This window comes from Podarcis tiliguerta (genome assembly GCF_965153285.1).
Source record: "Podarcis tiliguerta genome assembly, chromosome: 1".
NCBI classification, from domain to species: domain Eukaryota; kingdom Metazoa; phylum Chordata; class Lepidosauria; order Squamata; family Lacertidae; genus Podarcis; species Podarcis tiliguerta.
The window spans coordinates 99,813,391-99,841,354 of NC_139534.1; the positions used below are offsets into that span (position 1 = coordinate 99,813,391).

The window sequence follows — 27,964 nt, forward strand, 5'->3', positions numbered from 1 at the left end:
TTTGAATGCTCGGGCGGTTATTTTGGAGTGGACGTGCGAGCGGGAGGGTGCGGGTCTGCCCGCTTTACGGATCGCGCAGGTGAGCCTGACGTGCGCGGGGCAGGAATGGTGGCCGCGGGGGGTTGGGAGAAGGGCGCGCGCAGGGAGGGCGTTTTTCCCGCCTTTCACGCGGCGCTCCGGGAGACGCCGAAGCATCGGCCCGTCCAGCTCAGTATTGCCTGCACGGGCTGGTAGCTGCTCTCCGGGATTTCAGGCAGGGAGCGCCTGCCAACCCTGAGAACGTGGGACATTTTGCATGCAAAGCAGCTGCTTTGGCATTTAACTGCGGTTTTGCAGCATCCTTACACGAGAGTAAACTGCTGTGGGGTTTACTTCGGAATGCCAGTTGCTCTTGTGCTCGGGTCCCGTTTGCGGGTTTCCCACAGGCATCTGGTTGGCTACTGTGAGAATAGGATGCTGGACTAGGTGAGCCATTGGCTTCATCCCTAGGGCCCTTGTTTTCTTTCACCCCGTGGGTTTCCTTCGGAGTAAATATTCACTAGGATCCGGGTGCAAATCATGGTTGATATAGGAGGGTGATGCTGATGTTCCTGGGCGCATCCTACGGTATGAGTGGTGAGAAGCATTTACCTGACTTCAGTTTCCTTTGGTATTATTATTACTACAGTGGTACCTCAGGTTACATACGCTTTAGGTTACAGACCCTGCTAACCCAGAAATAATACCTCGGGTTAAGAACTTTGCTTCAGGATGAGAACAGAAATCATGCTCCGTTGGCGCAGCGGCAGCGGGAGGCCCCATTAACTAAAGTGGTGCTTCAGGTTAAGAACAGATCTCTGGAACGAATTAAGTACTTAACCTGAGGTACCACTGTATTGCTGTCAAATTTGTATACCGCCCTGAGATCTACAGATGAAGGGTGGTACAACATAAAAATACAATATAAAAAAGACAAAATGCACAATAAAAATAGGAACAAAGGCAAACCAAAAAATCTCCCCTCCTACTACACATTTAATTGAATGTGAATCAGCAAAGGCTGGTTGAAGAGGAATGTTCTATGCCTGCTGCCTAAAGGTATATACTGTAATTAAAGTGCCAGATACTGGATGTTTTACTGGTGTTCTGTAATATTGGAGTACATTTATAAGTATTCCACATCCTATATGTAGAGAGAGAAACCACACACTAATGCCCCCAGAGCATCCTGGCTGGATGGGGGAAGAGAAGACAGATATACTGTACAGCCCCCTCCCAGCTCTTCTTTCAGATGGCAACGTACTGTTGTCTAGTAACAGTTTTTCGAGTGGTTGACAGAGTTACTTCTGCTCAAAGAAATACAGTAGGAGAATCTTTAACATGCTTAAAAGAAGAATTTTTTTTGAGGGACAGCCATGCTACAGAAAATACCATTAAGGCTGATGAATTACAGTGAAATCCTGTGCATATCAGACTTGCTGTGTTTTGTGCAAGACTTACTGCCTAGTCATGCACTCTTACTTGAAAGTAAACCCAATTGAATTCAGTTGGGCGTGCTTTTAAGTAAACATGCATAGTATAGTGAAGTTGGTTCAAAGTAGATTATGCTAAAGTAAGTTTCTTAGGTAGGATAAAACTCCTATTTGTTTGCTTTAAAGGGCTGTTTACTGAGGATTTTATTTTATACAGCCCTTCTTTCTTCCCACTGATGCCTGTTTTCTATATGTTTGAAATCCCCAGGAATATGATTTTCCACATATATATTTTTATTGTGACAGAGCTCTTTCTACATTTAACAGCTAGCATTTTATATTCAAAAACATTCTTAAATTCAACACTTGACATTACAATTAAAACAAAATAAATTTAAGGGGAAAACAAGGAAACGATAGGGTTTTCATTCAGAGCTCTAAATAATAAAATTTTCACCTGTCAAAAAGTTAAAATCATTAATTGAATCATTTTATACTGTGGCTTTTGAAGGTAAAATTGTAAATTAAAACAATTTAAAGCAGAAAAACAAAATCACAGATAATGGGAAAGAAGAATGCCTACCATCAACTACAATTGTGCTACACTATGTCCTTTCCTGGATGGGGATAGCTTGATCACTAATTCTCACACTGGGAACCTCCCCTATGCATTAGTGTAATGCACTAAAGTGGGGCTATTTCACAACTGGGACATCATCACTGAAGAGTCCCTAAATCCCAGTTACCCACCTCAGCTTTGAAAATGACATCTAGGAGTAGAGCCTGAAATGCAGAACTGAAAGAGCAGGCAGGTTTATAGTCTGGAAACATGTCATACAGGAATTCAGCTGGTGCAAACAAACCATTTCCCATCACTTCCTTTATGTCAGGAAAAGCTTTACCTGTTGAATTTCTGTATGCCACACAGTTGTCGATGCCAGAAATAAAAAAACAACTCAACCCAGGGAAGCACTTACAAAAAGAGAATAGCATTTGTTCCCCTTTGTGCCATTATTTTACAAGGCTGGAAGCTGACAAGGAGCCATTTTTCAGTTCATTTCTCATTTGTCTCTTCCTTCCCAACCACTGTGGTGATGCTTTCAGTCATTCACTGCCCTAAGCAGATAACATCCCTTTACTGACTCTTCCCCACTGGGCCTTTAAAGCCCTAAACAGCCTCAGCCCAGTATACCTGAAGGAGTGTCTCCACCCCCATTGTTTAGCCCGGACACTGAGGTCCTCCTCCAAGTGTCTTCTGCTGGTTCCCTCACTGCAAGAAGTTACAGCGAACCAGGCAAAGGGTCTTCTTGGTAGTGGCAACCCTCCCTGTGGAACACCTCCCCCCCTTTCAGATGTCAAGGAGATAAAGAACTACATAACTTTTAGAAGACATCTGAAGGTAGCGCTGTATTGGGAAGTTTTTAATGTTTGATGTTTTATTATGCTTTGATATATGCTGTGAGCTGCCTAGAGTGGTTAGGGAAACCCATAAAATTATTATTACTGTCAAGTTGATCACTGTGACTTAGCAACTGTTTATGGTTGGAACACTCTTTTTTGTAAGTAGTGAAAGGGCTGAGGCAGTTGACGTATTTCAGCATCCATATATGTGCTTCTGTTTCATAGGGTTATCTTCCGTTTCCATTGAACACCCTAGAACCTTAGGCTGAAATATCTTCCTTTTTCTAGTGAGATTTCTTAAGTTACTCTTTGGGTTACAGTCTAAGTAGGTTTGTAAGTTGTAAGTCCAAAGTACTAGGAAGCAAGTCCTATTGAATTCAGTGGACAGTTCTGAGTAAACTGCGCTAAAAGACTCTAAGATACTTCCTAAGTTCAGGAATGTTAAGTCATTTCAGATTTGCAGTGTATAATACATGCAGGCTGGTTATTATTGCTTGGAGCTGTCCTTCAATTTAGAGAGCATTTCCGCTAAAAACGGAATATGATTTGCTAAACAAATAGCCCAGTGGTTTCCTTTCAAGTGGTAGCATTAGGCTGTCACAAACCACAATGTGAACTTAAGACCATTTTATATTTAAATTCAGGACACATACAGTGAACTGAAATGGCATCTGTGAAAGCTCCTGAAGTGCAAAGCTTGTCTTTGTTGCCTGTTAACAGAAGGGAAAACATGCATTTGAAATTCTGTCTCCTTTCCTTGTTTTGTTTGTTTAGAACATTTTATTTAAAACTGACTGACTGTGGCAGTGTAGATTTGACTTTGAAATCAGAGGTTGCTCCAAAATAAGTTGTTTTTTTAATACACACAACATTTTTTCCATAGTTCTCAAAAGTGACTGCTGGCTGCAGGTGTTCTATTGTTTTATCTCAGCAGTGGAGAACCTTTGGCCCAGGAGGGGTCCTAATTTTACCCACAAAGCCATTTTCTCCAAGCCATGCCCCAAGTCATTTTTCTATTTATTTTTTATTTCATAAAAATTTTGTACCATTTGATTTGGGAAAATCTTCAGAGTGGTTTATATGACATCACGTGTGGAGCAGTTAAAAACATGGCTGCAAATGAACAACTGGGAGCTGTAAAGCAGGCTTCTTCAAACTCAGCCCTCCAGATGTTTCAAGACTACAATTCCCTGACCACTAGTCCTGCTAGCTAGGGATCATGGGAGTTGTAGGCCAAAAAAACACCTGAGGGCCGAGTTTGAGGAAGCCTGCTGTAAAGTGTACTGTTGCTTGTTTCTTGGTAAGCAGGGCTTCCAAGACCTGCTAGGGTTGGTTCCATTCAGGAGTACTCAATCAGAGCTCCCAGGTGGGGTGGATCCCTGGCCAAATTGGGATTTGAAGTCAGCACCAATCAGCTGTTTGGTGTGTCTTCAGGCCCCAGTGAGAACAGGGAACTCCGGAATGTAGCTTGTCCCTGCTTGAAAGCAGGGTGTGAAGAAAATGGTGTTCAGCAATGACTTCAAGTGCTACTTGGACTTGAAGAGGTGCAGCAAAAGAGGCAGATAGGTTCTCTGAAATCATTGTGACATCAGGTGATTGACAGGTGGAGAGTCCCACCCATCTGTCAAAGTGGCTTGCCAGAGGTGAAGAAGCCCAGGATACAGCCCCCCAGCTGGATCCTTTTCTTTGCCTTTGTTTTATCTGAAGTCATGACACCATCTCAAGTTTGAAATAAAACCTGCCTTGTTACGTTTATTAATTTTTGATAAAAAGTATCAGCCTTGACTTATGAAATGTATTTTTGTAGCCCATGTTGTACCTGTCTGGAAATAGAAAAATAAAGCTTTTAAAACAGTGTTTTGATTACTTAGCATGATCCAGATAATCCAAGTTCCACCCCACAAAAAAGCCTGCAGAGGAAATGAAAGTTTGATAAATATCATTAAGACTCTGTGCAGATGCATACCTTTCTTTATCCATCTGCTGAATTTAGGAACCTTCTGCTGTGATCCTCAAGATGCTTACTCAGGAGTATTTTGCTTATTTCTGGATAGACAAGTGTTTAGGATAATAAAATATTCCCAGTTTCTTTTTCTGTAAGAGGAATGATCGAAGATAGCGAAGGTTGTAACCTTTCCCATCTGCTTCTGTCCATGTTACACAGGAAACCCTACCTGTACAGATGATATCACTGCTGAAATACTTAGAGCTTGTGGATCTTGAATGCCTTTGGACATTATTGAGAAAAGAATATTTTTTCAGGAGAGGTAATCTAAAAACAATTATCAACAAAAAAAGGGTTTGTGATTTGGTTGTTTTGTATAGTCAGCTAAATACTGTTGCCAAAGCAGAAGCCTTTTGCCAATTTCAAACCAATGTCCCTCTTGGAAGCCATCCTCTGAAGTGGGGGTGGGCAGAGAGTTATCTCTTGTTGGAGCTCTGTTTGTGGAATAAAATCCCTGCAAGCTGTCTTTTGAGCAGCAGGCAAAAGCCTTATTTTTGCAGACCTGTTTTCTCCCAAATGGATGATCCTGCATGGAGCTTATAACTAGGATTTCTATGTAGTATCAGTTTCAGAACTTTTTATTGGTGCATACTGTATTCCTAAAACAAATAAAATTAGCTTTTCATTCAGATCTTTACACCTGGTCAGTGTAATACAGTGATAGTGGTGCGAATTCATTAGTCTCCTTTCCAGCTAGCCAAACTAAACTGTTCTGATATCTCTGCTTGTTGGAGAAGTGGGACGTTGGAGGCTAACCTAATCTGACATATTGTGTTTGGGAAAAAGGATTTTAAGCAAAGTATTAACTTTACACTAGGCATGGAAGATACTTGCATCTTGGAGTTTGCTGTGTTGCAAAGTGTCTTATTTTACAGGCTTAGAAATTCAACTTACCACTGATATTTTTTACTGGGTAACAATCTACTAAATTGATACCCAAGGGAGCATTCCAAGTCATTCCAAGGGAGCAAGAGGCATTTATAATGGCAAAATAGCCTTTTGTATAAGCTTACTGGCTCATATGGTACCTTTCTGGAGTGTTGGATAACAACTATACTGTCCCAGAACAAGAGCCTTTGTGACCTAATTGCTCCAAAGTAATAACCTTTGTGACCTGTTATCTCATCTCACTGCTTGCCTCTTCAGTTGACACAAAAACTCAACTCCCCTCTCATCCCCTCCCCTACCCCTCCTTCCCTCTTTTTTTCTTTTTCTTCACTTGTTCCTTATCATCTTATTTTTCTGGATGAAGACTGAAGGCAGGACTCTCAGCTGACTCACAGAGACAAAATAGCTAACTGCAAGGACGCTAGGAGCTTATTTTCTTCCAGATAATTTTGTACCACCGAAAAGATAAAGTATTTGCTTTTCTGAATTCCAAGTATTCTAAAAATGTTGTTGTGGCTACTTTTAAAAATAACGGCAAATTTCAATGAACTACTGATTAATACAAAACCTGAAGCCAGATTTGTCATAACAGCAGAAATGTATACTGAGTAGTTAAACCAAGAATTCTGTTTCCTGTACTTTGTTTTTAATTTGAAACAGAGAATACTGGGTATGGTACTAGACTAAAAAGACTAATACCAGGTATGCTGCAACTGATTTTTTTTTTCTTCCATATTTAACAGTTGGAAGGAGAACGCTAGGATGAGTGATAACATTGTTGGCTGCCTTCAAAAATTGAGTAAGTACCGTGCATGTTTACTTAATTAATGCAGGCTTCCTCAATCTTGGCCCTCCAGGTGTTTTGAGACTACAGTTCCCATCATCCCTGACCACTGGTCCTGCTAGCTAGGGATCATGGGAGTTTTAGACCAAAAACATCTGGAGGGCCGAGGTTGAGGAAGCCTGAATTAATGTAACCAAATGCCAATCATGGATTTGTACAAAAAAAGAACTGTGTTTTTAATGCTGGTGCAATTTGCCATTTCAAATTCATGTAACAATTGTTTCAGGGGCTGGATAATTCACTATTCTTGGACATTGTCACTCTGCCCCATTCTTAATAAGCCTAGCTGTACCAAGGAGCTAAAGGTTCCATACCTTGTTCTCCTCCCCATTTTATCCTCCCAAAGGTACTGTGAAGTAGGTTAGGCTGAGAGAGGGTCAAGGTCAACCAGTAAGCTTTCTAGCTGATGGAATTTGAACCTTGGTCTCTCAGGTCCTAATCTAACCTCTGTACCACACTAACCTGCTACAAACAAGCACTGCAGTAATTACTGGCAGATGGAATTTGAAAGATTTATTTAAACTGATACCTAACCTTGCAATTAGATTTGCAGTCCCTGCCCCAAATCTTCAGACATAGAATGCTTCATCGTCTATGTATCATGTTCTTGGCTTTGTTATCCGTACTGGATCAGTCACTAAAACCCCCATGTTGGACAATCTTCAGTGTTCTAGCAATTTTGTTTTAGTTCTGATTTTTCCTATTGAACTCAACAACTGGATGCAATGTTCCCGTATTTTTGAAGAGGGAGTGTATGTGTCTGTGATTGTGAATTGCCACTGTTCCAGAAATATGGGTGGCCTCTGTGCCAAAACATAGTTCAGCACAGAGAAATGCACCACAGGGAGCTTCAGGGTCATGCTCCCCTCATTCAGTGCTTCCAAACCCCCTCCCCAGCTGTGCAAGGGAGGAGCACTCACTGCAGCGCATTCCTGTCTCTGAACATCATGCCACACAATGCCTCCTCCCCCTCCCCACTTTCCTCTAGCAGGAGCATCTGCTAGATCTCAGTCCCTTCTTCGAATGGAAGGGATACTGGATGCAACCCATTGTGTCCAGGTATTGTTGCTTTGTGTCGAAAGGGTATATCTTACAACTTGAAACATCTGTTAAACATCTAAAGAAAAAGTGGCATTTCAGAGAACTAACGCACTATATAAAATTGCTTCTTAATATTTTAGCCTGTGAATTTTGTCAACGGGCTGATGACCGTCCTGAAAAGTATGGGGAAAGGAGGACTTACGAGGACTACAATCTCACTGTTCATTATTACTGTGTGGTAAGTATTTTCTTTTGAACCTGCAAAGTTCTAAGTACTTTGCTACAGTGAAAACCAACACCTCCTTGGGTGGTATTATGATCAGCTGGAGCAGAGCATTTGTACATGGGTTTCTTCAGTAATGTTTTTTCTCAAGTGGAATGTTATCATTTTTATAACTTAGCAGTAATCCATTCCTTTATTGTAGTTAATGTCAAGTGGGATTTGGCAGAGAGGTGAAGACGAAGAAGGTTTTTATGGGTTTTTACCTGAGGACATCCAAAAAGAAATTAATCGAGCTGCAAGACTGGTAAGAATATATCTTGAATGTTGAGACTGTTCCAAAGAGTTATCTGACCAGAAGGACATAGCATCATGTATACCAGTAAGTAAAGGTAAAGGTACCCCTGCCCGTACGGGCCAGTCTTGACAACTCTAGGGTTGTGCGCCCATCTCACTTAAGAGGCCGGGGGCCAGCGCTGTCCGGAGACACTTCCGGGTCACGTGGCCAGCGTGACAAAGCCGCATCTGGCGAGCCAGCACAGCATACGGAAACGCCGTTTACCTTCCCGCCAGTAAGCGGTCCCTATTTATCTTCTTGCACCCGGAGGTGCTTTCGAACTGCTAGGTTGGCAGGCGCTGGGACCGAGCAACGGGAGCGCACCCCACCGTGGGGATTTGAACCGCGACCTTTCGATCGGCAAGCCCTAGGCGCTGAGGCTTTTACCCACAGCGCCACCCGCGTCCCCATGTATACCAGTACAATATACTAAAATATGATATATTTGAGTTTCACTAAGGCTACAGTCTTGCTCTGGCATTATAGGCAGATATTGATGCAACTGTGTTGGTTAAAGAAATCTGTATAGCATTAAGCAGTCATTTCTAGTTAATGGTTAGGATAGCAGTGAATAAAACCCAGGGAATTAAAAAAATTAGTTGTAGTAAACAATCCTGCTTCTTTCTTTTTTTTAAAGTTGAGAAAGCCAAATCACTTCTCAGGTAACCTGTAGAATTAACTGTATAAAAACAGTTAACTTCTGTGATTGATGTTAAGCAAAATTAATCAAATCTCTAAACTAACGGTTCTGGAAATGCCAAAAGCATGCTAGAAGTTTCTGCCACAAATAGAAGTACTGAAGATGTAGAGTGGGAATTGGGAGTAAGATACTTACATATATTTTTAAGACAGAGCCATTAATGCTGTTCTGTTGTTATATAAAGTTATTTGCAAATCTGAAAGATCGAAAACCAGCATTTTAAATGTTCACAATAGCTGGAGTTCTGTATACAAAATACTAGTGATAATGGACAATTCTGAATGAGTGGCTATGCAGATGACAGGATTATTGCTTGGTTTTGCAGTGAACCAAAAGAGAAAAGAAAGCTAGTTACATTTTCATTTACATAATAGAAAAATGAACTACAGTGGAACCTCTACTTACAACCATAATCTGTTCCGGAGGTCCAGTCATAACTAGAAATGTACATAAGTAGAGGTACATTTTTCCATAGAAAGTAATGGAAAAGTGAATTCATCCGTCCTAGACGATGAGAAACATCCCCTAAAACAGTAACTTAACACGGATTTTACTGTGTAACAAGACCATAGATCCATAAAATGAAGGCAATAATCAATGTACTGTAACTATAAAATAAATAAGACAGTACTGTAGATGAAAAAAATTAACATTTTTTTCCTTACGTGCACTGAGGGTGGGCGGGCTTACCTGGCTACAAGCTGGGGGTGGGGCAAGGGTCAGTAAAGAGCTGGTTCACTTCGGCCAGGGTCACTTTTTTCTCTTGCCAGGCCAGGCTTTTTTCTGGACTTCCTCAGGTTAGTTCCTCGGCGGGGTTTGGGGCTACAGTGCGCCCTGCTGTGCCTTTTGCAGGCGGCACCTCTTCCACAGCTTCGGGGGTGGGATGGGGGCCCTCTCCCCAGCAGCAGAGACCTCAGCGCTGCTCCGCAGCCAGCTGGGCTAGCTCCGGGCTGCTGGCAAGGCCTCTGTTCATATCTAGAGAAAAGTTCATAAGTCGAAGCACCTACTGAAGGTCACAACTGGAACGGTATGTAAGTAGAGCTGTACGTAAGTCGAGTTTCCACCTCGTGGAACATTTGAGAAAAGGCTTGTTATTGTTTTGACTAGTTGTGATAAATTATTCAACAGTGCATTTCTCTTAATATACATTTTATACAGTTATATGTTGCTTCTTATTCTAAGCAGAGGTTAGAATAACTACTAAAACAAAATTAAAACAACTGGTGGTATTTGTTTTTAGAAATGTGCTATCTGTAAGAAAAGAGGTGCTTCAATTGGTTGTGTGGCGTCCAGATGCAAACGAAGTTACCACTTTCCTTGTGGGGTAGAGAGAGGATGCATTTTCCAATTCAGAGAAAATTTTCCGTAAGTTATTTTCATTAACTTTTAGTAAAATTAACTAGAGCCAAAAAGCTGCAAGTTGCAAAGTTCTTGTTAATGTGGAGTTACGATATATAAATTGGATGATATCTAGTTGTGGCGTCCCACTTGCACGACAGAGTTCCACTCACATAAAAACAGGAATCCCTCTTGCTCTTCTCTCATCTTGCAACCACATAAACACCTCCCAAATCCCTAGAGATCAGATATCACCATTGGTTAGAACTTTTCTGCTGTGCATAGTAATGTAACACCTCTACTGCTATTTCATTCATTGCTTGCTTATTTGGCTTACTTTGGGTCTTAAAAACACCCTTCTCTCTGTACACATTGTTTATATATACGTATCCACTTAGGTGACCACTTCATATATCTGATGTTGATTCCAGCCCACAAAAGCTTATGCCAAGAGAAATTTGTTGGTCTTAAGTTGCCCCATGTTTCTTTGTTGCTTGGAATGTCAGTAAGCTTTTACAGATAATAACCTTGCAGTGGCTCTGTATTTTTCAGGTCATACTGTTGGAAACACCGACCCACACAAAAACGTTCCCCAACCTCTAAAGGATCATCACAGTGTACCATATGTTTAGAGTTGGTTGAACATGCACCATCGTATAACATTTTGGCAAGTCCATGCTGCAAAAACGCTTGGTTTCATAGAGACTGTTTGCAGGTATGTCCAGAACACCACAATAATATTACTTCCTTTTACTACTAAAAAGAAGTATGCTGTACAATGATGGAAAGCACTTGTAAAGTTTAATTCAAGTAGGACCTGCAATAAAAATGTTGCAGAATTGAATGTTCCTGTTCAGGGGAGCCAGGCAGCTTTGCCCTCTTCCAGGAGACTTCATTTCAGGTTGGGGACCAATTCAGCTTCAAGCAAAGAACTTTAAAGTGAGTTCCTTACTATTCCTTTGCTGAAGCAAGATGAACACCTACCCACCCATCAGCTGATCCTGATCAGCTGATGAGCAGTGGGAGTGTACCTTGCTTCAGAATCAGGAAGGGGTTTGCATTGAAACCCCTGCTAAAACCTTCATATTTAGCAACATTCTCTATGCAAACTGCTTCATGAACCTGAGAAGCCTCTATAGAGCAGGCATGGCCAAACTTGGCCCTCCAGCTGTTTTGGAACTACAACTCCCATCATCCCTAGCTAACAGGACCAGAGGTCAGGGGTGATGTAGTCCCAAAACAGTTGGAGGGCCACGTTTGGCCTTGATTGCTATAGAGGCACACTCAGAACATTCCTAGAGAGGCTTTTTACCTGATATCGCTGCGACATCAGATGATTGTTAGGTGATGGCTCCACCCACCTGGCAAATCTTACCCATGGTGGTAGGGCAAAGACAGATCTGGCCCACCAGGGAGAAACGGTTTCCCACCCCTGCACTAAACGCTAACTGAAATAAGAGTCACAAATTCTGTAACAACTGGCATGGGAGCAAACTATAAAGTTTTATAATGCATCAGTGGTGTTTCCTAGAGTAGCATAAGCATGCATGTACACAAACAAATTTCCATATCCCTACTTCAAAGTTTACAATCTAAATGTCATTAGATAGATTTGGGAGGACGATAAAAGGAATGAATATGAGCAAATGCAGTAGCATGTACTTGGGAAAATCAGTTTTCTGTTGGAAACCAGGATAGAACTGCCAAACTCATCCTGTACTCTTTAGCCATAACTACTGATAATGTGGAGTAAATGTGCTTTTTGCATTGAAAGCTTTACAAGCTCCGAACTAGTAAGCACTTGCAAAAGTAACAGGATATAGCAGGCAATGTTACAACTGCTCCACTGGCTACCAGTCTGTTTCCGAGCACAAGTCAACGTGCTGGTTATGACCTATAAAGTCCTACACAGCTTAGGCCCAGGCTATCTGAAAGTTTTTCTTTCTCATATGAACCTGCATGGGACCTGGGATCTTCACTTGCACAGGCATCCTTGAGTGGGGGGGGGGGGGGCCAGGATATAAATAAATATAGTAATGGTAATAAGCATTAAAGAAATTGTCATTAGTATAGCCCACTACAGATATTGTGTTGTACCCTCATCTTGTCCAGCATCCAGAATCTTGTCTGATTTACTGATCGTTTTTCTCTCTTTTGGATCCAGTGTCAAGCGCTAAGTGCAGGGGTATTTTTCTTTAGATGCCCAGTATGTAATAATAAAGAGAAATTTCAGAATGAAATGTTGAGAATGGGCTTACATATTCCAGAAAGGTAAGTACCTCCCAAAATATTGTTTTATTTTTAAGAATATATTGCACAGGTTTATAGTTAAGGCTGTATACCACTAGGTATATTTAACAGGAGAGTGAGATATACATGGTTAATTCTCTTTTGAAATTTATGGTGTATTATTTTGTATCATTTTTCTATTAAGCTGCTTTTTTCATGGGTTTATATTAAGGGCAGGAGGCATGTTTTTCATTAGTTTTAATAGTAAAGGTTGAAATTAAGATGCAAGATGGAAAGAACTGAACATTTTAGCTACTGCAAAGTATTTTAACAACTCATTTCTTAAGAGACGAAGGCACAGAGACTTAGATTAGGAGACAAATGATTTTTGTCAAGACACACACAATACAAAGCCACATTTAACCCTAGAAAGGGATGTGGGAAATCTTTTTTTGAAGTTTTCCAAATTTTGTAAATGCTGGTTGTTCAGGAACCCATGGGGTTAATCAGCTTGCTCCGATAGATGGGAGATCTGAATTACAAAAGCATAGACTATCCAACAGCTACTGGTTTTCTGTAGATTCCATCTTTTCTTGATAATAGTAAAATCATATATTACTATTGAAACAAGGAAAGCTGCAGTGTAGGCTTGAAATGTTCAAATAAGTTTTAATGTTTCCAGAGATGCCTCCTGGGAACTGGAAGAGAATGCATACCAGGACCTTCTTCAGTGCTACCAACAATGTGACATCAATGTCTGCCTCTGCGAAAATGGAAGAAACTACAATGAGCCTGATAGGTATTAATAAATGTGGTCCTTGGACATAAGCATGTTAAATATGCTCGTAGTTTATAGGAATGTCATCTTGTCCTGCTTCCATCCATAATTAATTTAATTTAATTTAATTCAAAGTCAGTTGGACATGATGATGACCACATAAGTGCCTGGTGGATCAGGCCCATCTAGTCCACCATCCTGTTCTTGCAATGACCTTCCCTAGATGTCTGTAGGAAGCCCCACTATAGGGCCAGCTGTGGAGGTAGAACATAATTGTTATAGTTAGTAGCTGTTGATCACCTTATTCTATATATGGAATTATACTAAGACAACAAAACTAGTGACCCTTAACTTAAATTGCCTGGTGAGTTTTTGTTTCCTTGTAATAAGATATTGGCATATTGATTTTATGTTGCTAGTCATTAGGTCTTCATGTTTAGAAATCTGAAACTCTGAAGAAACAGGAAAGCATGCACCCTATGTGTGTGTCAACATTAGAGGACCTGGTCCATGTCCCATGCCATCACTAGGAAGGTTTCATCATTATTTTTATTCCTTCAATGAAGTGGTGGCTTTTCTAGAAGGCATTGGGGGATGGCATACTTTGACTATCTGTAGAGCTGAGTTACCATTAGGTTGAACTGAATGGCTAGTTCTGTGAGCGGAATAGAACATTTGAGTCCTGCCCAGTGTGCTTTTGCAGCTGTGGAGTTATGTTTGATTCTTTTTAAAAGTGTATTATTTATTATTGCTAGGTATCTTGTATCCTTTGCTAAAGAGAGCCAGGGTAAATATATTAAATATAAAATAATATTGGTAATCTTTGATCTGCACCTCCCATTTTACCACATATATGTTGCAACTGAAATTTATGTCCCATCTTGGGAAATATACTGATGCAAAGTGAAGCCATAACTAGTTACATTGAGTTAACTCTTCTCTTTTTTAAGTTTAACGGTCTTAATTTTTAAAATGCATTTTTCTTTTCTTTTAGCAAATGGGAAATAAAGCGCTGTCAATATTGTGGTTCGAGTGGAACTCACTTGGCATGTTCCTCATTAACAAGTTGGGAGCAAAATTGGGAATGCATAGAATGTAGAACTATCCTTGCCAAATCAACTGGTATGAAACTGTTCACCATTCTACTTGAATTGATTTAAACTTTTTAAAAGATTTTGGATGAGAAATTGTGTTAATTTCATTACACAGGGAACTGTCAGAAATGGCGAAAGCGTTCTCGGAGTATGCCAGAAAAAACAGATATTGGCGATAGCTTGCTGGAAGAGCCGTCACCCAAATGTCCGAGACAGTCTCCTGGATCCCATCTTGGCTTCCTTGTCAGGCATGTGATGTTCTTTCATTTGCAGCTGTGTGGAAACAAACAGGCAGTGTTCACACATCATGCTAAACCACAGTTGAACGCAATGTAAATGAACAGGAATGAGCTGCAGTGAACCTCATGTTTATGCTCGCTCTTCCCACATGGCTGGGGGATGTTGAGAGTTCTTTCTTTTGGTTCTGCAGTCTGTAACATTGGTCAGTTGCCTGTCCTGGCTGCGGTCCACCCCCATGCCCAAAGGAGCAGATGTGCAGTCTGGGGGTTCTTGTGGACCCAGCTTTGCCACTGGAGGCCCAGGTAGCCCCAGTCGCTAAAAGTGTCTTTTACCAGCTGCATTTGGTATGACGGTTTCAGCTGTTCCTGGGCTGGGAAAGCACTGGTGACTTCAAGATTAGATTAACTCAGTATACTCCCTTTCACTTTGCCTGGAAACTGCAGTTAATGCAGAATGCTGCAGCATAGTTGCTGACAGGAGTAAGGCCCTGTCGGCACATAATGCTTCTGCCCAGAGATCTGTACTAGTTGCCGATTTGTTCAAGCCAAGTTTAAGGTTTAACTGTTGTTATATAAAGCCCATAATGGCTTGGGAATGTTTTCTTTGCGGCATCACCTTACTCCATATATGTCACTTGACCAAAATTGGCACTGTTGAAGGTGCCACGTAATATTCATTCCACAGTTGTGAGAAATTGATATTTTAGTGTGGCAGCACCTACACTATGGAATTCCTTGCCTTTTAGCACCAAGCAGCCACCTTCCCTGTACTTTCTTTCAGTGCCAGCTTCAAACCATAGCTACTGAAACTGACATGTTTAACTGTGGTTAAGACTAACCCCAATTCCAGATCCAGAGGATGTGGCAAATGGTGGGTAATCAAAAGCACAACCTTCTGTTCATGAACTCCAGCCTGCACTGGGATTGGACAGTGGGGATGTGCTATCAAATTTAAGGCTTGCTGCAGCTCATTCTTGTTCATTCATGTGGCAAAGCTTGTGTGAACATTGGCACTATCAAATTATAGTTAGAGCCTAAAAATAATAACTGATCAAAGGGCTAAATCATGAAGTCAACCTAATGTTCCAGAGTTTTTTGTAGCAGCTCTTCATTCCATCCAACAAGCTGTTCTGAAACTTGGGGACTTCAGAAGCAGCCTGCAATGTATTCTTTGAAAGGGGAGTAGCATAAAGCATGTAATTTGTTTAAGGACATGGTGCAAATCTAATTTTGTTTGCATCTAAAAGCAATCCTTCATGCCTGAAGTACTCATTTACAAAAAAACAAATGTAATTTACTGACTGTACACTTGTCATGGACAATATTGTATGCTGGAGATACCTGTATCCTGACTCAGCTGTTTCTGAGTCAGGGTGTGGCTAACTCAACTAACAAGGTGGTTGGGCTTCTTCCCTTCTAGGTCCCCAAAGATATGCCCCAATGCCTTTACTCAGTGTTCACAACTAGATCTCCCCTCTTCAAACAATAGACTGATATCCTCTTCCTCCGTGATTAGTCCTTCCGTGAGGAATCTGACACTAAGAAAAACGTAAGTAAATGTTGAACTGTCAGCCAATTTTTTTTATTTTATACCGAATGATTGAATTTGGGGGCAGGGATTGACCCTGAGCTTGCAGCCCAGTGGAATTTTTACCTCCCACTGGGGACTGCTATGGGCAGGAGAACAAGTATGAAACAACTTTGAGATCCAGTGTCATGTCAGTATACACGATGGGGCTTTCCCTTCTACTCTTGCCCACACACCTTCTGACTTGGCCTCCAAATCAGCTCCAAATGTTTCTTTGACCTTCCAGAGCAGATTCTTTGGCTGGAGGCAGGAAGAAAGGACAGGAAAATAACATTTGCACAAATAGTAGTTCATTGCAGTATCAAGATATCACAATTAGATATTGCCCATTAGGCTCGTGGAAATAGTTTAATGATTCTTTTGATCCAGACCATTGTTTTAAGGTTAGATAGAGACTGGGGGTTATATGCAACTGCTCCTTCCTCTCCTGCATCTGAAGCCCCCATAAACCTTCAAAAATATGCTCCAGGTTGGGACACCTTTTGGAGCATATTTTTGAGATGCACAGGGGGCTGCTTGTCCCCCATCACACTAGTAGAAGTCTGCTTGTATAGTATTAGATACAATCCACTACACTGATTTTATTGAGATACATACCTGAGTGGGGAACATAGTATTTAAAGAGATGGTGCACAGCTGTTTATCAGCATTTTGTCTGACCCTGTTCTCAACAAGAAACTTTGTGCTTCCTTATTTAAATGTTATTGAATTGTTTTGAGTAGTAAGTATGCTGATTCTAAAGAGAGAGCGAGAGAGATATCATGCTGTTAGCAGTTTCAGTGAGCTACTTATTAGGATGCCATTAGTAATTTATTCTGGGGGGGAAATAGAGCAACTTGAGGTTACATGGTTATATATACCCAGAACTATTGCTGTACATACCTAAGTAGATGCTGTGCTAATAAAACAGTCCTTTTATTTTGTGCAGGCAACTTGTAGTGCAGCAAAGAAAAGTTTCCAATATTCTGAGGGAATTAAGATCACAAATTAATACCAAACGAACAAGACTGAATATCAATAGACGAAACATCTGGGATAGCGCCTTAAAGGGATTTCAAAAGCGGAGCTTCAATCCTGCCAATACTATTGAAGTAAAGTACATAAACTGCAGGACAAAAACACATATGGATTCATCAAAGGGAGATTTTTTTCTATTACTGATTCTTCACCTTCAGAACTCCTCGCTCTTTGAAGGCGATTCCTCAAAAATATTGTCTTTTGATTCTCAAGGTAAGCCTAAATTATAAACATTTGAAATGTTTTTGGAGGAAAGTGGGTACAGTCGTACCTTGGAAGTTGAACGGAATCTGTTCCGGAAGTTTGTTCAACTTCCAAAACGTCCAGGAAGCTCCTGCAGCCAATCGGAAGCCGCAGAAGCTCTTTTGGACATTCGGCTTCCAAAAGAACATTCGAAAACCAGAACACTCACTTCCAGGTTTCGACTGTTTAGGAGCTGATTTGTTCGGGAGCCAAGGCTTTTGAAATCCAAGATACAACTGTATGCTTCTTTCTCCCTTATCCATTGGGTTCTGAGCACTCTTGATGTGGTTGGTGTGCAGCAAGCCTGTGAGGTGAATTAGGTGATCTTAAGCAAGTGTCTTCCTACCAAACAAACTGCATGGGTTGAGAAGAAATTTGAACCTAGATCTTAAAGGTAAAGGTAAAGGTACCCCAGCCCGTACGGGCCAGTCTTGACAGACTCTAGGGTTGTGCGCCCATCTCACTCAAAGAGGCCAAGGACCAGCGCTGTCCGAAGACACTTCCGGGTCACGTGGCCAGCGTGGCGAGCCAGAGCCGCACACGGAAACGCCGTTTACCTTCCCGCTGGTAAGCGGTCCGCATTTATTTACTTGCACCCAGGGGTGCTTTCGAACTGCTAGGTTGGCAGGCGCTGGGACCGAACAGCGGGAGCGCACCCCGCCGCGGGGATTCGAACCGCCGACCTTTCGATCGGCAAGCCCTAGGCACTGAGGCTTTAACCCACAGCGCCACCCGCAACCTAGATCTTACCACAATCTAAATTCAAAAACTCTATCAACTACACCACACTGGCTGTGTACTGCAAGTTCAGTAATACGAATTATCCAATTAATATTAATAGGAATATTCACTTAGTTATATAGGAGTCTCCTTACTCTCTTTGCTGTTTAGGCTGTTCAGAAATAGCAAAACTGGTAGTAGTGGATGGAGCAACTACAATTAGAGGGGTGCTGGTAATTGTATTTTTGAGTTTTTATTGACTCTGTCCAGGTAACAAAAACCAATACAAGTAGAGGAGACACCTTCTGCTCTAGTGTTTTACTATGTATCAAGGGACAGGAGAACTATTAAATAGTTTTAAGTCATGGTTTTTGGGGTAATGAAAATTGTCTTTGTTAAGCTCTGGTGAGCATATTTGCTGGCATACCAAAAAAAACCCTGAGCATTTGCCCCAGTTGTTTCTTGAAGTAGAGTTGATGGCTCAGTTTCCTTTCTGACTAAAACTCCAGGGCAGCTTTTTGTGACCACAGGGGTTGGCTATGCAGTGGGGAAGGGAAACAGACAAGTCCTGGTAGTTTTAGCATAAATGTCCAGCCCATTTCTTTTGTATCACATAAGTACAGTTGGCTTACATAGATTTAGATAAATTCATGGAAGATGGGCACTTGTTCAGATGAATGGTGCCTCTGAACACTAAGTGCTGGCAACAAATGGGGGAAGAGAGCTGTGGCCTCTGTGCACTTTTTCTGGGCTTCCAGGGGCATTTTATTGGATGGGAAACAGAATATTGAAGTAGGTGTGCAGTTGGTTAGATTGATTGGGGCTCATCCCAGCTGCATTTAGTAAGCACAAGAGTTATTTTACATACTTTGTACTTTCAGCTCTTAAAGATAATTTATACTATGAAGCTGGAAAAATGATAGCAGTTTCTCTGGTTCATGGAGGGCCATCTCCTAGCTTCTTTTCCAAGACCTTGTTTGACTGCCTTGTTTATGGCACAGAGAATGTGAAACCAACTATTGAAGATGTTGCTGATGTGACTGTTCTGCAGACAATAGAGAAGGTAGGTTGTTCTACAACTGCATAGCACTATAGGGATGGGTCTTGGTATTTTTTTCTCTTTTAACATCTTAATTTTAAATCAATTTGGTATTGAGGGCATTTCTTTTCTCAGCAATAGTTGGCATAATATATGTGCCACTTATTTGTCAGCCAAAAGTGATCAGACATAAGATCTGAAACAAAGAGGAAGTTGCATCCATTCATTTAAATTTATTCATCAAATTAACTAGTTGATGTTTGATTTCTTACTGTAGATAAAATCTGCAAGAACTCTGAACAGCTTAGAATCAGCAATAAGTGATTGCTCTGAATATCTCGCCATTGCTGGATGTTTGAAACCTGTAACAGCTCTACATGATAAGAATGTGTTGGTGAATGAGATATTGAATTACCATGTCATAAAGAGAACACTTTTACCTTTTGAAAGGTTTGTTTTGCACATAGAACCCATTACTATACTTTTGCAGTTTATACTCCAGGGTTCTGTAGCCACACTCTTTCCATGTGAATTAACTCATGTTTTGCATTTATAAATTAAAATTTTACAAGTCAAGTTTCACGTGTTATGAAGAATTTATTGTTCTAGTGGTGGCTTCCCCTCTCATTTGCTAGTACTGAAAATATAAAATTTTATTATGACACCAAGTGAAAGATGTATTGCTGGTAATTGCAAGTAGGCAGAGTGCTGTTGCGCTCATGTCCACTTTGCAGGCTTCTCTCACACATTTGGTCGGCCACTGTGAGAATATGATCCTAGGTGAGCCACAGGCCTGTTCTTAATGTTGTTCATCTTACGTTGTTACTCAAAAATGCTTAAAGATCTTTGGTATTTCAAATTTGAAAAACTGAGTTGTTGGATGAATACTTAAATATACTTAATAGTGTCCCAAGGGAGGAAGCTCTGCAGCTTTCTTTCACTGGGGCGAGATTCATCATTTTACCTGTGGATGTGACAGGATTTCCCTTTTTGGCTGCCTCTATAGCCTCCCTGCTCCCTAATCTGTCCTTCAGGATCCCCCAACTTTCCAGAACGGTTTCAGGGAGTGTACTGGGGCTGCCTGGGAGGAGGGAAAAGAGGGAAATTCCTGTAAGCTGGATGCCACACTTGGACACCATCCATTGTTGTGAGTAGCTTTCAGGAAAATTTAGAAGCTCTAAAATAAATTACTGATTAGAATCTGTAGCTGGTACCAGCTCCAGCAAGGGTATTCTGACTAGTACATGTACAGAAATATATCAGTAAATTGGTTTTGTTTTGTTTTGTTTTTAATAATTCCAGCAAAGCCCTAAGGAATTACTGCTTCTAGAAATTTAAAGTGGTGTTTGTAGTATGCAAATGAATTTGGCAGTTTTTTTCCTATCTTTTTAAAAACAAAAAAACCTCATAGCACTTTCTTGGTTCAATGCATTGTCTCTTTCCCCCTTAGCTTTAGACAAGGTTTGAAAACACTTGGTGTTTTGGAAAAAATGCAGATGAATCCTGATGCATTCTGTAGCATATTATGTCACAAGCCTGAGAAACTTACAGCAAAACTTCTTGGTGATCTCTTTGCTATCCACTGTGTACCAGGAGCAGACAAAGCCAGAAGTCTAGATTTCTGGATGGGTTACTTACAGGAAACAGAAGGTAAGAAAAAATGGACCCACCTAAATGAATCTGAACTAGGAATCTGGAATGTGTTGGGGGCTTTAAAAAAGACTTCAGTTCCTATTTATCAAACTCTTAAGACAAGCCTTGCCTATGAATTTTAGTTTCATTTTACATTTGCAGTAATGATTAACTATGGTCAATTTATCATTAGCTTGAGTCACTCTTACCTTCTAATGTGAAAATCTTGTAAAAGCTGTTTTCAGCTAATCAAATTCCTCGTTCTTGGTCTAGGTGGTGAGTCAGCAGTAACTCTAGAGGACATCTTAGTGTTTGCAACTGGCATTCGTGATATCCCACCCATTGGCTTTGATCCTGAGCCTGCAGTTAAGTTTCTGCATATAAAATACCCTGTTGGAAAGAGACACCTTAATTGTTTAGAGCTTCCAATAACAAAGTCTTACGAGAAGTTTAAAAGAATTATGGATTGCACCATCAGACGTACTCTAAGGTTAGAATCAGAAGTGCATTAGTCACTACCATGGATGCTGAAAATTGAATGATGAAGCATTTAAGAAGCTTGCTAGCTGCTACTGGATAACACACACGTTCATCCTCACAGACTTGCAACTTGATCGTGGAAATGGCTTAATCTCAGTCTTTACATTTTGAACATTGATTCAAAATGATGAACAAACAAAGCTTTCCAAACCATTTTGCATTATTTGGTTTCTTTTTAACACTGTGCCCCAATCTCATCCTTAGCACAGCCCCACTTCATAACATAAGGCAACTGGTGACATAATTGTCTGCTGATGTACTGTACCATTCATCCATTTATATTGTAATCAAATATTCACTAGCAGACAACTAGATTCACAAATCCCTTTTACATTGGTTTGTAATATAGCCAGAAAATCATGTTTTTGTGTAAGTTTTGACTTGTTGGTTTGTTGATGAGAAAATATTTTACATTCTAAGTGAATTTCAAGTATCCTAGCTATTACTTATGAACTTTAATAAGGAAGCTAAACATAATACCTCATTTTAACTTTTGTCAGATATATATATATATATATTAAAATAATAACAGAGCTTTATGACACTGAATACAGCTGTGGTGCAGTATCCCAGCTGCTTTAAAATTAAATTTCCGTTCTACAGTCATTCCAAATATTTTCCTTGGTATTAGAAAAATGTGCTGGTGTGTAAAGGTGTTGCAATTCATAGAAGTGTAAGCATATTCTTATGTGCTAGTTATAAGTGACTTAAGACAGAACATGGACACTTAGATGTCAATCATTTGAGAGAAAAGGTCAGGTTGACTTCAAGAGAAGGGTCATGTCAAAAGGACATGCAGAAGAAGAATAAGAAGAGGAGTTTGGATTTGATATCCCGCTTTATCACTACCCTAAGGCATCTCAAAGCGGCTAACGTTCTCCTTTCCCTTCCTCCCCCACAACAAACACTCCGTGAGGTGAGTGAGGCTGAGAGACTTCAGAAAAGTGTGACTAGCCCAAGGTCACCCAGCAGCTGCATGCGGAGGAGCGGGGAAGTGAACCCGGTTCACCAGATTACAAGTCCACCGCTCTTAACCACTACACCATGCAGGAGTATCTCCGAACTCATATCAAAGTTCAAATGAAAGCAAGCAGAAATCCACACACATTGAAGGCCCTATATGTGCCTGTTATGAGAATGGCAACAAACTATATGTAGAAATACATCTTGAATTGCAGTGTTGCAGGAATTATTATTCTCTGTGTAGCATAGATCCTTACATTTAAACATTCCATACAACACTGTGAGTCCTGTAGAACCTTAGTATAGAACCTTAGAATAGACTCATAGAGTTGGAAGGGATCCAGAGGATCATCTAGTCCAACCCCCTGCAATGCAGGAATATGCAACTGCATCTTATGGGGATTGAACCTGTAACCTTAGTGTTATCAGCACCACGCTGTAACCAACTGAGTTATCCGCTGTATTGTAAAGTATTTCACTTACTCAAAAAGATAATTTTCCAGTGTTTTCTGTTGGATTGTATATGGCTTTCCTTTATGTCCTGCTCCTGCCCTGGGTTTTGCAGGCCTATATATTTGCAGTTGCACTGTGCTTTGAAAATCCTCCAGATACATCATAAGCATCATATAAACATGCTTCAATCTTTTCCTTGAGCTTTTCCTTGAGCTTAAGAACAGGGAGGAGAATTGCTTAAAAGACCTCTCAGACATGCTGAGCATTAAAAGACCTCCCATGTCATGCTAAGCATTGGAAATGAGCTTCCTCCTGTACTGGGGAATGCAGAGATTTTGCTGGCTACCCAAACTAGCAAAAATTTGGGCTGCTATGGGTTGTATTCAATTAAGCTTTTCCATTTGCACAATGGAATTTCCTCCCTCTTCCCTGCATTCCGCCCCCCTCAAAATCTGTTCCAGAAGGTTGGGGGACCCTCTGGAGATGTTTGGGGGCAGAGAAGCTCTATTCATACAGCATGGAATAGAACCCTCTAAGTTTATAAACATGTTGGTCTACTGCAGGCATGTCCAAAGTCCGTTTCGGGGCCCTTAAAAAGACCTCCACAACTTCAATCCTAAAAAAAGCTCCACAACTACAATCTTAAAAAACAAGGTCAACAACTTTGGTCAGCCCTCATGGCCCTTCACTTCATCAAATCTGGCCCTCTTTGAAAAAAGTATGGACACCACTGGTCTACTGTATAATCTCTGTTCCTTACAGAAGTCTGGATCATTGTATTTTATATTGCAGTATCTGTGGATTTAATTTACTTCCCATGATTGGTGCATCCTGGCAATCTATTCTTTGCACTTTGTGATTTTATGACCTTGTTAGCTTAGCCGTTTGTTGGGTTAAAGTACTAGGAGTAAAGAAAATGCTGTTGTGCTATTTCTGCCTTAAAACCTCTGTGCACAGGATGTGAACCTCTTAAGTTCTCCTAATTGTGATTATTTGAATATGTACTACTTTATTAGAGTTGTAATGCTACATCTATACTAGCATAAGTAGGATATACTGCAAATGAATGGAATCCGCAAATAGATGTCAATTCAGGGCAACAGTATTCCTTATGGCAGCTCAGGTACCTTTAACACTTCACTGAATGCTTTTATCATAGCATTCTTAAATTCATTGATTTTTTTGTTCTGTAATTTGGATTAAAGGAAGGCACCATTTCTGTATGATTGAACTCTTTCATGGGTGGGGGGGATTAAACAATTAGCATTATGTAGAAATAGTGTAGAATACAAATTTGCATGTACAATTATAAGTTTGTAAATATTAGTTTTTGTTTAAAACTGTAATATCTATTTCCTGGGGCTTTCTATGGCTTCCAGTGTCTGTTTGCTCTTCTATTACTTGCAGCAATGTATTATGGGAGAACCGTCATTTACATGTACTGTATATAAAGTGCAATAAATCAATGATGTGTCAGTTAACAGTATTAAATATATATGCATTCAAATGTAGTTGGACTTGATTCTTTTGAGGATGTTCATGTGCAACAATGGTGTTGCTTCATCTGGGATTCATTATAATCCTCATGTTACCATACAATGTTAATAGTGCAAACAGGAATATCTTATATCATAGTCCAGTGTTACTTACCTAGCTTCATTTTACAAATAAAATTGGTATATTATAGCTCTGAAGATTCACAAATGACACTGATTTATTTCTTCCTAAAGTGTGATAGGGGATTCCCATTCCTCCCTCATATTTTATATGATTCCTGTTCAGGTACTTATGGAAAAGATTATAAACTAAACTTAGTGTTTCCACTGAGGGGTTGAAGGATGAGACAGAAAAATTCCCAAATTTAGACTACCCCCTTCCACCAAAAACATGCCTCTGAAAATGCTTCTATACACTTCACAAAGGCTACACTATTGATGTAGTGGACAAACCTGGGAGACCAGGGTTGAAATCCCTACCCTGCAAATGGGGAGGAGCAAAACTCTTTGTCCCTTTGAGCTCCTTGGAAGGTAGGACATAATTGCAATGTTTTGCCTGCTGGTCCTTGAGAATGGGCAGCAGCATGAAGAAGCAAATGTGCTGAATCCTAACACCCTGAAATCCCAGTGACACAAACATGCTGGAAATTATGCCACATAATGAGCCGGAACATGCCATCCCCGTGCCATTTGCTCCAATGGGAAGAAGACTATTCCTTCTGGCACACTTTCCCTCCTCCCCTGCCATGAAGATGGTTTGGAAGCTGTAGGGCTCTGGACCTACACATTTCTGGTGGTAATATTGCTCAGTAAGAATAATTATCCCATAAAGCAACCTTTAAATTATATTTTTTAAAAAATACTGTTATTTGACTTGTCAGTCATTTGTTACCCAAAGGTCTTCAAGTGACTTAAAGGTAAAAGGTAAATGACCATTAGGTCGTGACCAACTCTGGGGTTGCGGTGCTCATCTCGCTTTATTGGCCAGGGTAGCCGGCATACAGCTTCCAGGTCATGTGGCCAGCATGACTAAGCCGCTTCTGGCGAACCAGAGCAGCGCACGGAACTGCCATTTACCTTCCCGCCAGAGCGGCACCTATTTATCTACATGAACTTTGACGTGCTTTTGAACTGCTAGGTTGGCAGGAGCAGGGACAGAGCAACGGGAGCTCACCCCGTCGCGGGGATTCGAACCGCCGACCTTCTGATCAGCAAGTCCAAGGCTCTGTGGTTTAACCCACAGTGCCACCCACATCCGGTCAAGTGACTTATCACACATTAAAAACAAATAGTAATACTTTATGCCACAAAAATGTAACAATCCCTATAACAGCTACAGGAAATCACCGGCACAGCAGTAGCAAAACATCCATTTGTAATCCATCAAAAGCTGGGTGGAGGAGATAAGTCTGGTGCTGAAACAAAGATGCCAGGTCGACTTCACTGCAAAAGGCATTAAACCAATGAAACCACAACTGAAAAGGTCCTCTTCCTTGTTACCACCCTCCAAGCATCCCCAAAGAGGGGGATGGGCTCTGGAGAAGGATGCAGGTATGTTTGGGATAGACATGCCAGAATATACTGGGGTTCTGAGCCATAGAGTTTTATAGGTCAAAAGCAGCACATTGAATTGGATCTAGAACCACACTGGCTGCCTGTATGCTTCCAACACAATTGGTATTCTAGGATACCATGGTGGATGGTACTGAAAGCTGCTGAGAGATCAAGAAGAATCAACAGAGTCACATTCCTCCATCTGTCTCCCAACAGTGGCCAATTAATGGGGCGGGGGACACACCAAAGCAGTTCTTTTTGTGGGTTTGTGTATGAATTGCTGTGGTAGACTAAATTATTATTATTATTACTTTATTCTGTACCCTGACCATTTGACTGGGCTGCCCCAGCAACTCTGGGTAGCTTCCATCATATATAAAAAACAGTAAAACATTCAACATTAAGAAGCTTCCCTAAATAACAACAGTGCTTGTGTACAGGACCAAATGTCAGCTTCTAGCACTTTGTAAACCTCTCTGACTAGCTAGCCTGGAGAACTGTGACTTTAGGCCAAACTTGGACTATCCAGTTAGGAATACAAGCCCTGAATAAGAGTATATGGCAAAATAATATAAATACAATGCCATATCCAATTAAGCCATACTCAAACCCACTGAAATCATGTTTCCATTCATTTCAGTGGGTCTACTCTGCATATGGCTTAATGTCAGCCAGATTCTTACTCCCACAATGGCTTTCTTCTCTTTCCGCTAATATTTGGTACTTCTGAAGACAGAGGTTCTGTGTGACTATTGGGTTTAGCAACAACAAAAGCCATCACAAAAGAATAATAAAACCAGTGGTAGCCCTGGAGGTAAATCATAATTTAGGAAGCAAGGCTACCCACGTCTACTGAGAAGTAAATCCAGCAGAATCTAAGGAGGTTTTACTAGCAGGTAAGTGGGGCTAGGATTGCAGCCTTGAGAATATTATGATGATCTTATGCGAGTCTTTTACTAGAGAGACAGAAAAGTGGTTTTTTTTGGGGGGGGGGTACATGGTGGTCAGATCTAGGATGTTGCCCAGCCCTTCCCCATGAAACCCTGTATATTTTCTAACAGCTGTTTCAAGCGTAAGAAGCTACCGGCCGCTAGGCAGTAACTTTTATGTGTGGCGTTTTCTCCCTCTTCCCTATATTTTGGCTCCTCACTGCCAATTCACCTCAGAACCGCCCCATCCGGCACCGCCAACCCCGTCCCGCGCGAGGGCCGCGAGCGCCTCAGTGGGAGAAGAGCCGGCGGTGGGAAGAAGCAGAAGGGGGAAACCGCCGCCCTCTCCTCTTCCAACCATCCCCGAAGATAACCGAGAAGCCCCAGTTGCGGCGCCGGCGGCTGGGATATACGAGGAGCCAGAGGGGACGCCGGGCAAGGAGGCTCCGCCCGCCGCGCCTCAGGTCGCTCGCAGCAGCAGCAGGGGCCGCCTCGCCGGGGCGCCACGTCTGCCGGCTGCTGTAGCGGCGACGGGGGCGGAGCCGGCCTGAGTGGCAGAAAAGATGGCGGCCAGCATCCGGGAGAAGCAGACGGGTGAGTTCCCCGCTTTTCTCTCGGGGACAGGCTCGAAGGGGCGCCGGCCCTCTGTTGCCGGGGAGCCCGCGGGGTGCGGCGGGGCCGCCGCCGCTGCCCTCCTCGGCGGGAGGGTTTCGCGGCGTCTTTGTTACCTCACGGAGGATACGCGCGGCCTGCTCCTTTCTGCATCCTCTGCGGGGCCTCTTCCTTTAAAACCCGCGCGAAGAAGGCTCTCTTTGGCTGGCCGACCCGCTTCTGGAGGAGCGGAGCCCTGCCCTACTTTGGGGGGGGAGGGTTGCCCCGTGGCGGCCAAGGCGCCGAGAGGGTTCCCTGTATTGACCCCGCATCCTGCTCTTAGTTTCCTGGCGCGGCTGTGTTTCTTCTTTCGCTGCCTCCAACCCTCGGGTTTTATAAGAACAGCAACAACACTTTGGGATTATAGGGCAGTAGGTACTTCATAGACCACTACGGAGTTTTAAGTTGGTACAAAAAGGTGGGGGGAATCCACCCCACCCCATCATGTCCACAAAGAGACTGCCGTCACAGTTTCATAGACATTACAGTTATTCCAAAGGAGCCCTTAAACATAAAGTGGAGTCATGCTATTAGTTGTTAAAAGCAGCCTTTGCATCATCCGCCTACCCGCGTT

General features: G+C 41.6%; 2 protein-coding genes and 2 long non-coding RNA genes across 11 annotated transcripts in view; 2 read left to right on the top strand and 2 right to left on the bottom strand.

Moving 5' to 3' along the window:
- Nucleotides 1–5,009, bottom strand: part of LOC310683654 — a 35,412-nt gene extending 30,403 nt beyond the window's left edge. For both annotated transcript variants that reach the window (XR_014514477.1, XR_014514478.1), the window contains exon 1: nucleotides 4,819–5,009. This is a non-coding gene — a long non-coding RNA (uncharacterized lncRNA). The remainder of the gene's footprint in view (nucleotides 1–4,818) is intronic.
- On the top strand, nucleotides 1–21,497 carry G2E3 (G2/M-phase specific E3 ubiquitin protein ligase). The gene is given in 18 exon segments (XM_083452603.1): nucleotides 1–79; nucleotides 5,017–5,119; nucleotides 6,489–6,544; nucleotides 7,771–7,868; nucleotides 8,056–8,157; nucleotides 10,128–10,252; nucleotides 10,778–10,940; nucleotides 12,390–12,496; nucleotides 13,137–13,253; nucleotides 14,227–14,354; nucleotides 14,442–14,574; nucleotides 15,986–16,114; nucleotides 17,082–17,383; nucleotides 19,015–19,196; nucleotides 19,450–19,622; nucleotides 20,623–20,822; nucleotides 21,078–21,295; nucleotides 21,298–21,497. Coding segments are annotated over 17 exon segments (2,322 nt in total). The 5' UTR covers nucleotides 1–79; nucleotides 5,017–5,075; the 3' UTR covers nucleotides 21,343–21,497.
- Nucleotides 12,698–27,483, bottom strand: LOC310683638. Of its 5 annotated transcripts, none has more exons than XR_014514457.1 (7): nucleotides 26,972–27,097; nucleotides 21,014–21,194; nucleotides 20,137–20,253; nucleotides 17,583–17,717; nucleotides 17,036–17,118; nucleotides 16,330–16,393; nucleotides 12,698–13,217 (listed from the first exon to the last, which is right to left on the bottom strand). It is a non-coding gene; the product is annotated as an uncharacterized lncRNA (long non-coding RNA). The 5 variants fall into 5 exon arrangements; XR_014514458.1 differs by lacking the exons at nucleotides 12,698–13,217; nucleotides 26,972–27,097 and adding exons at nucleotides 14,462–14,599; nucleotides 27,468–27,483; XR_014514459.1 differs by lacking the exons at nucleotides 12,698–13,217; nucleotides 26,972–27,097 and adding exons at nucleotides 14,462–14,599; nucleotides 27,114–27,253.
- Nucleotides 27,197–27,964, top strand: part of SCFD1 (sec1 family domain containing 1) — a 40,247-nt gene continuing 39,479 nt past the window's right edge. For 2 of the 3 annotated variants that reach the window (XM_083452694.1, XM_083452696.1), the window contains exon 1: nucleotides 27,197–27,333. In XM_083452694.1, the coding sequence (XP_083308820.1) occupies nucleotides 27,303–27,333 (31 nt within the window). In that variant the 5' untranslated portion in view covers nucleotides 27,197–27,302. Of the gene's footprint in view, nucleotides 27,334–27,624; nucleotides 27,762–27,964 lie in introns of those variants that run through there. The other variant, XM_083452695.1, reaches the window with a different exon arrangement.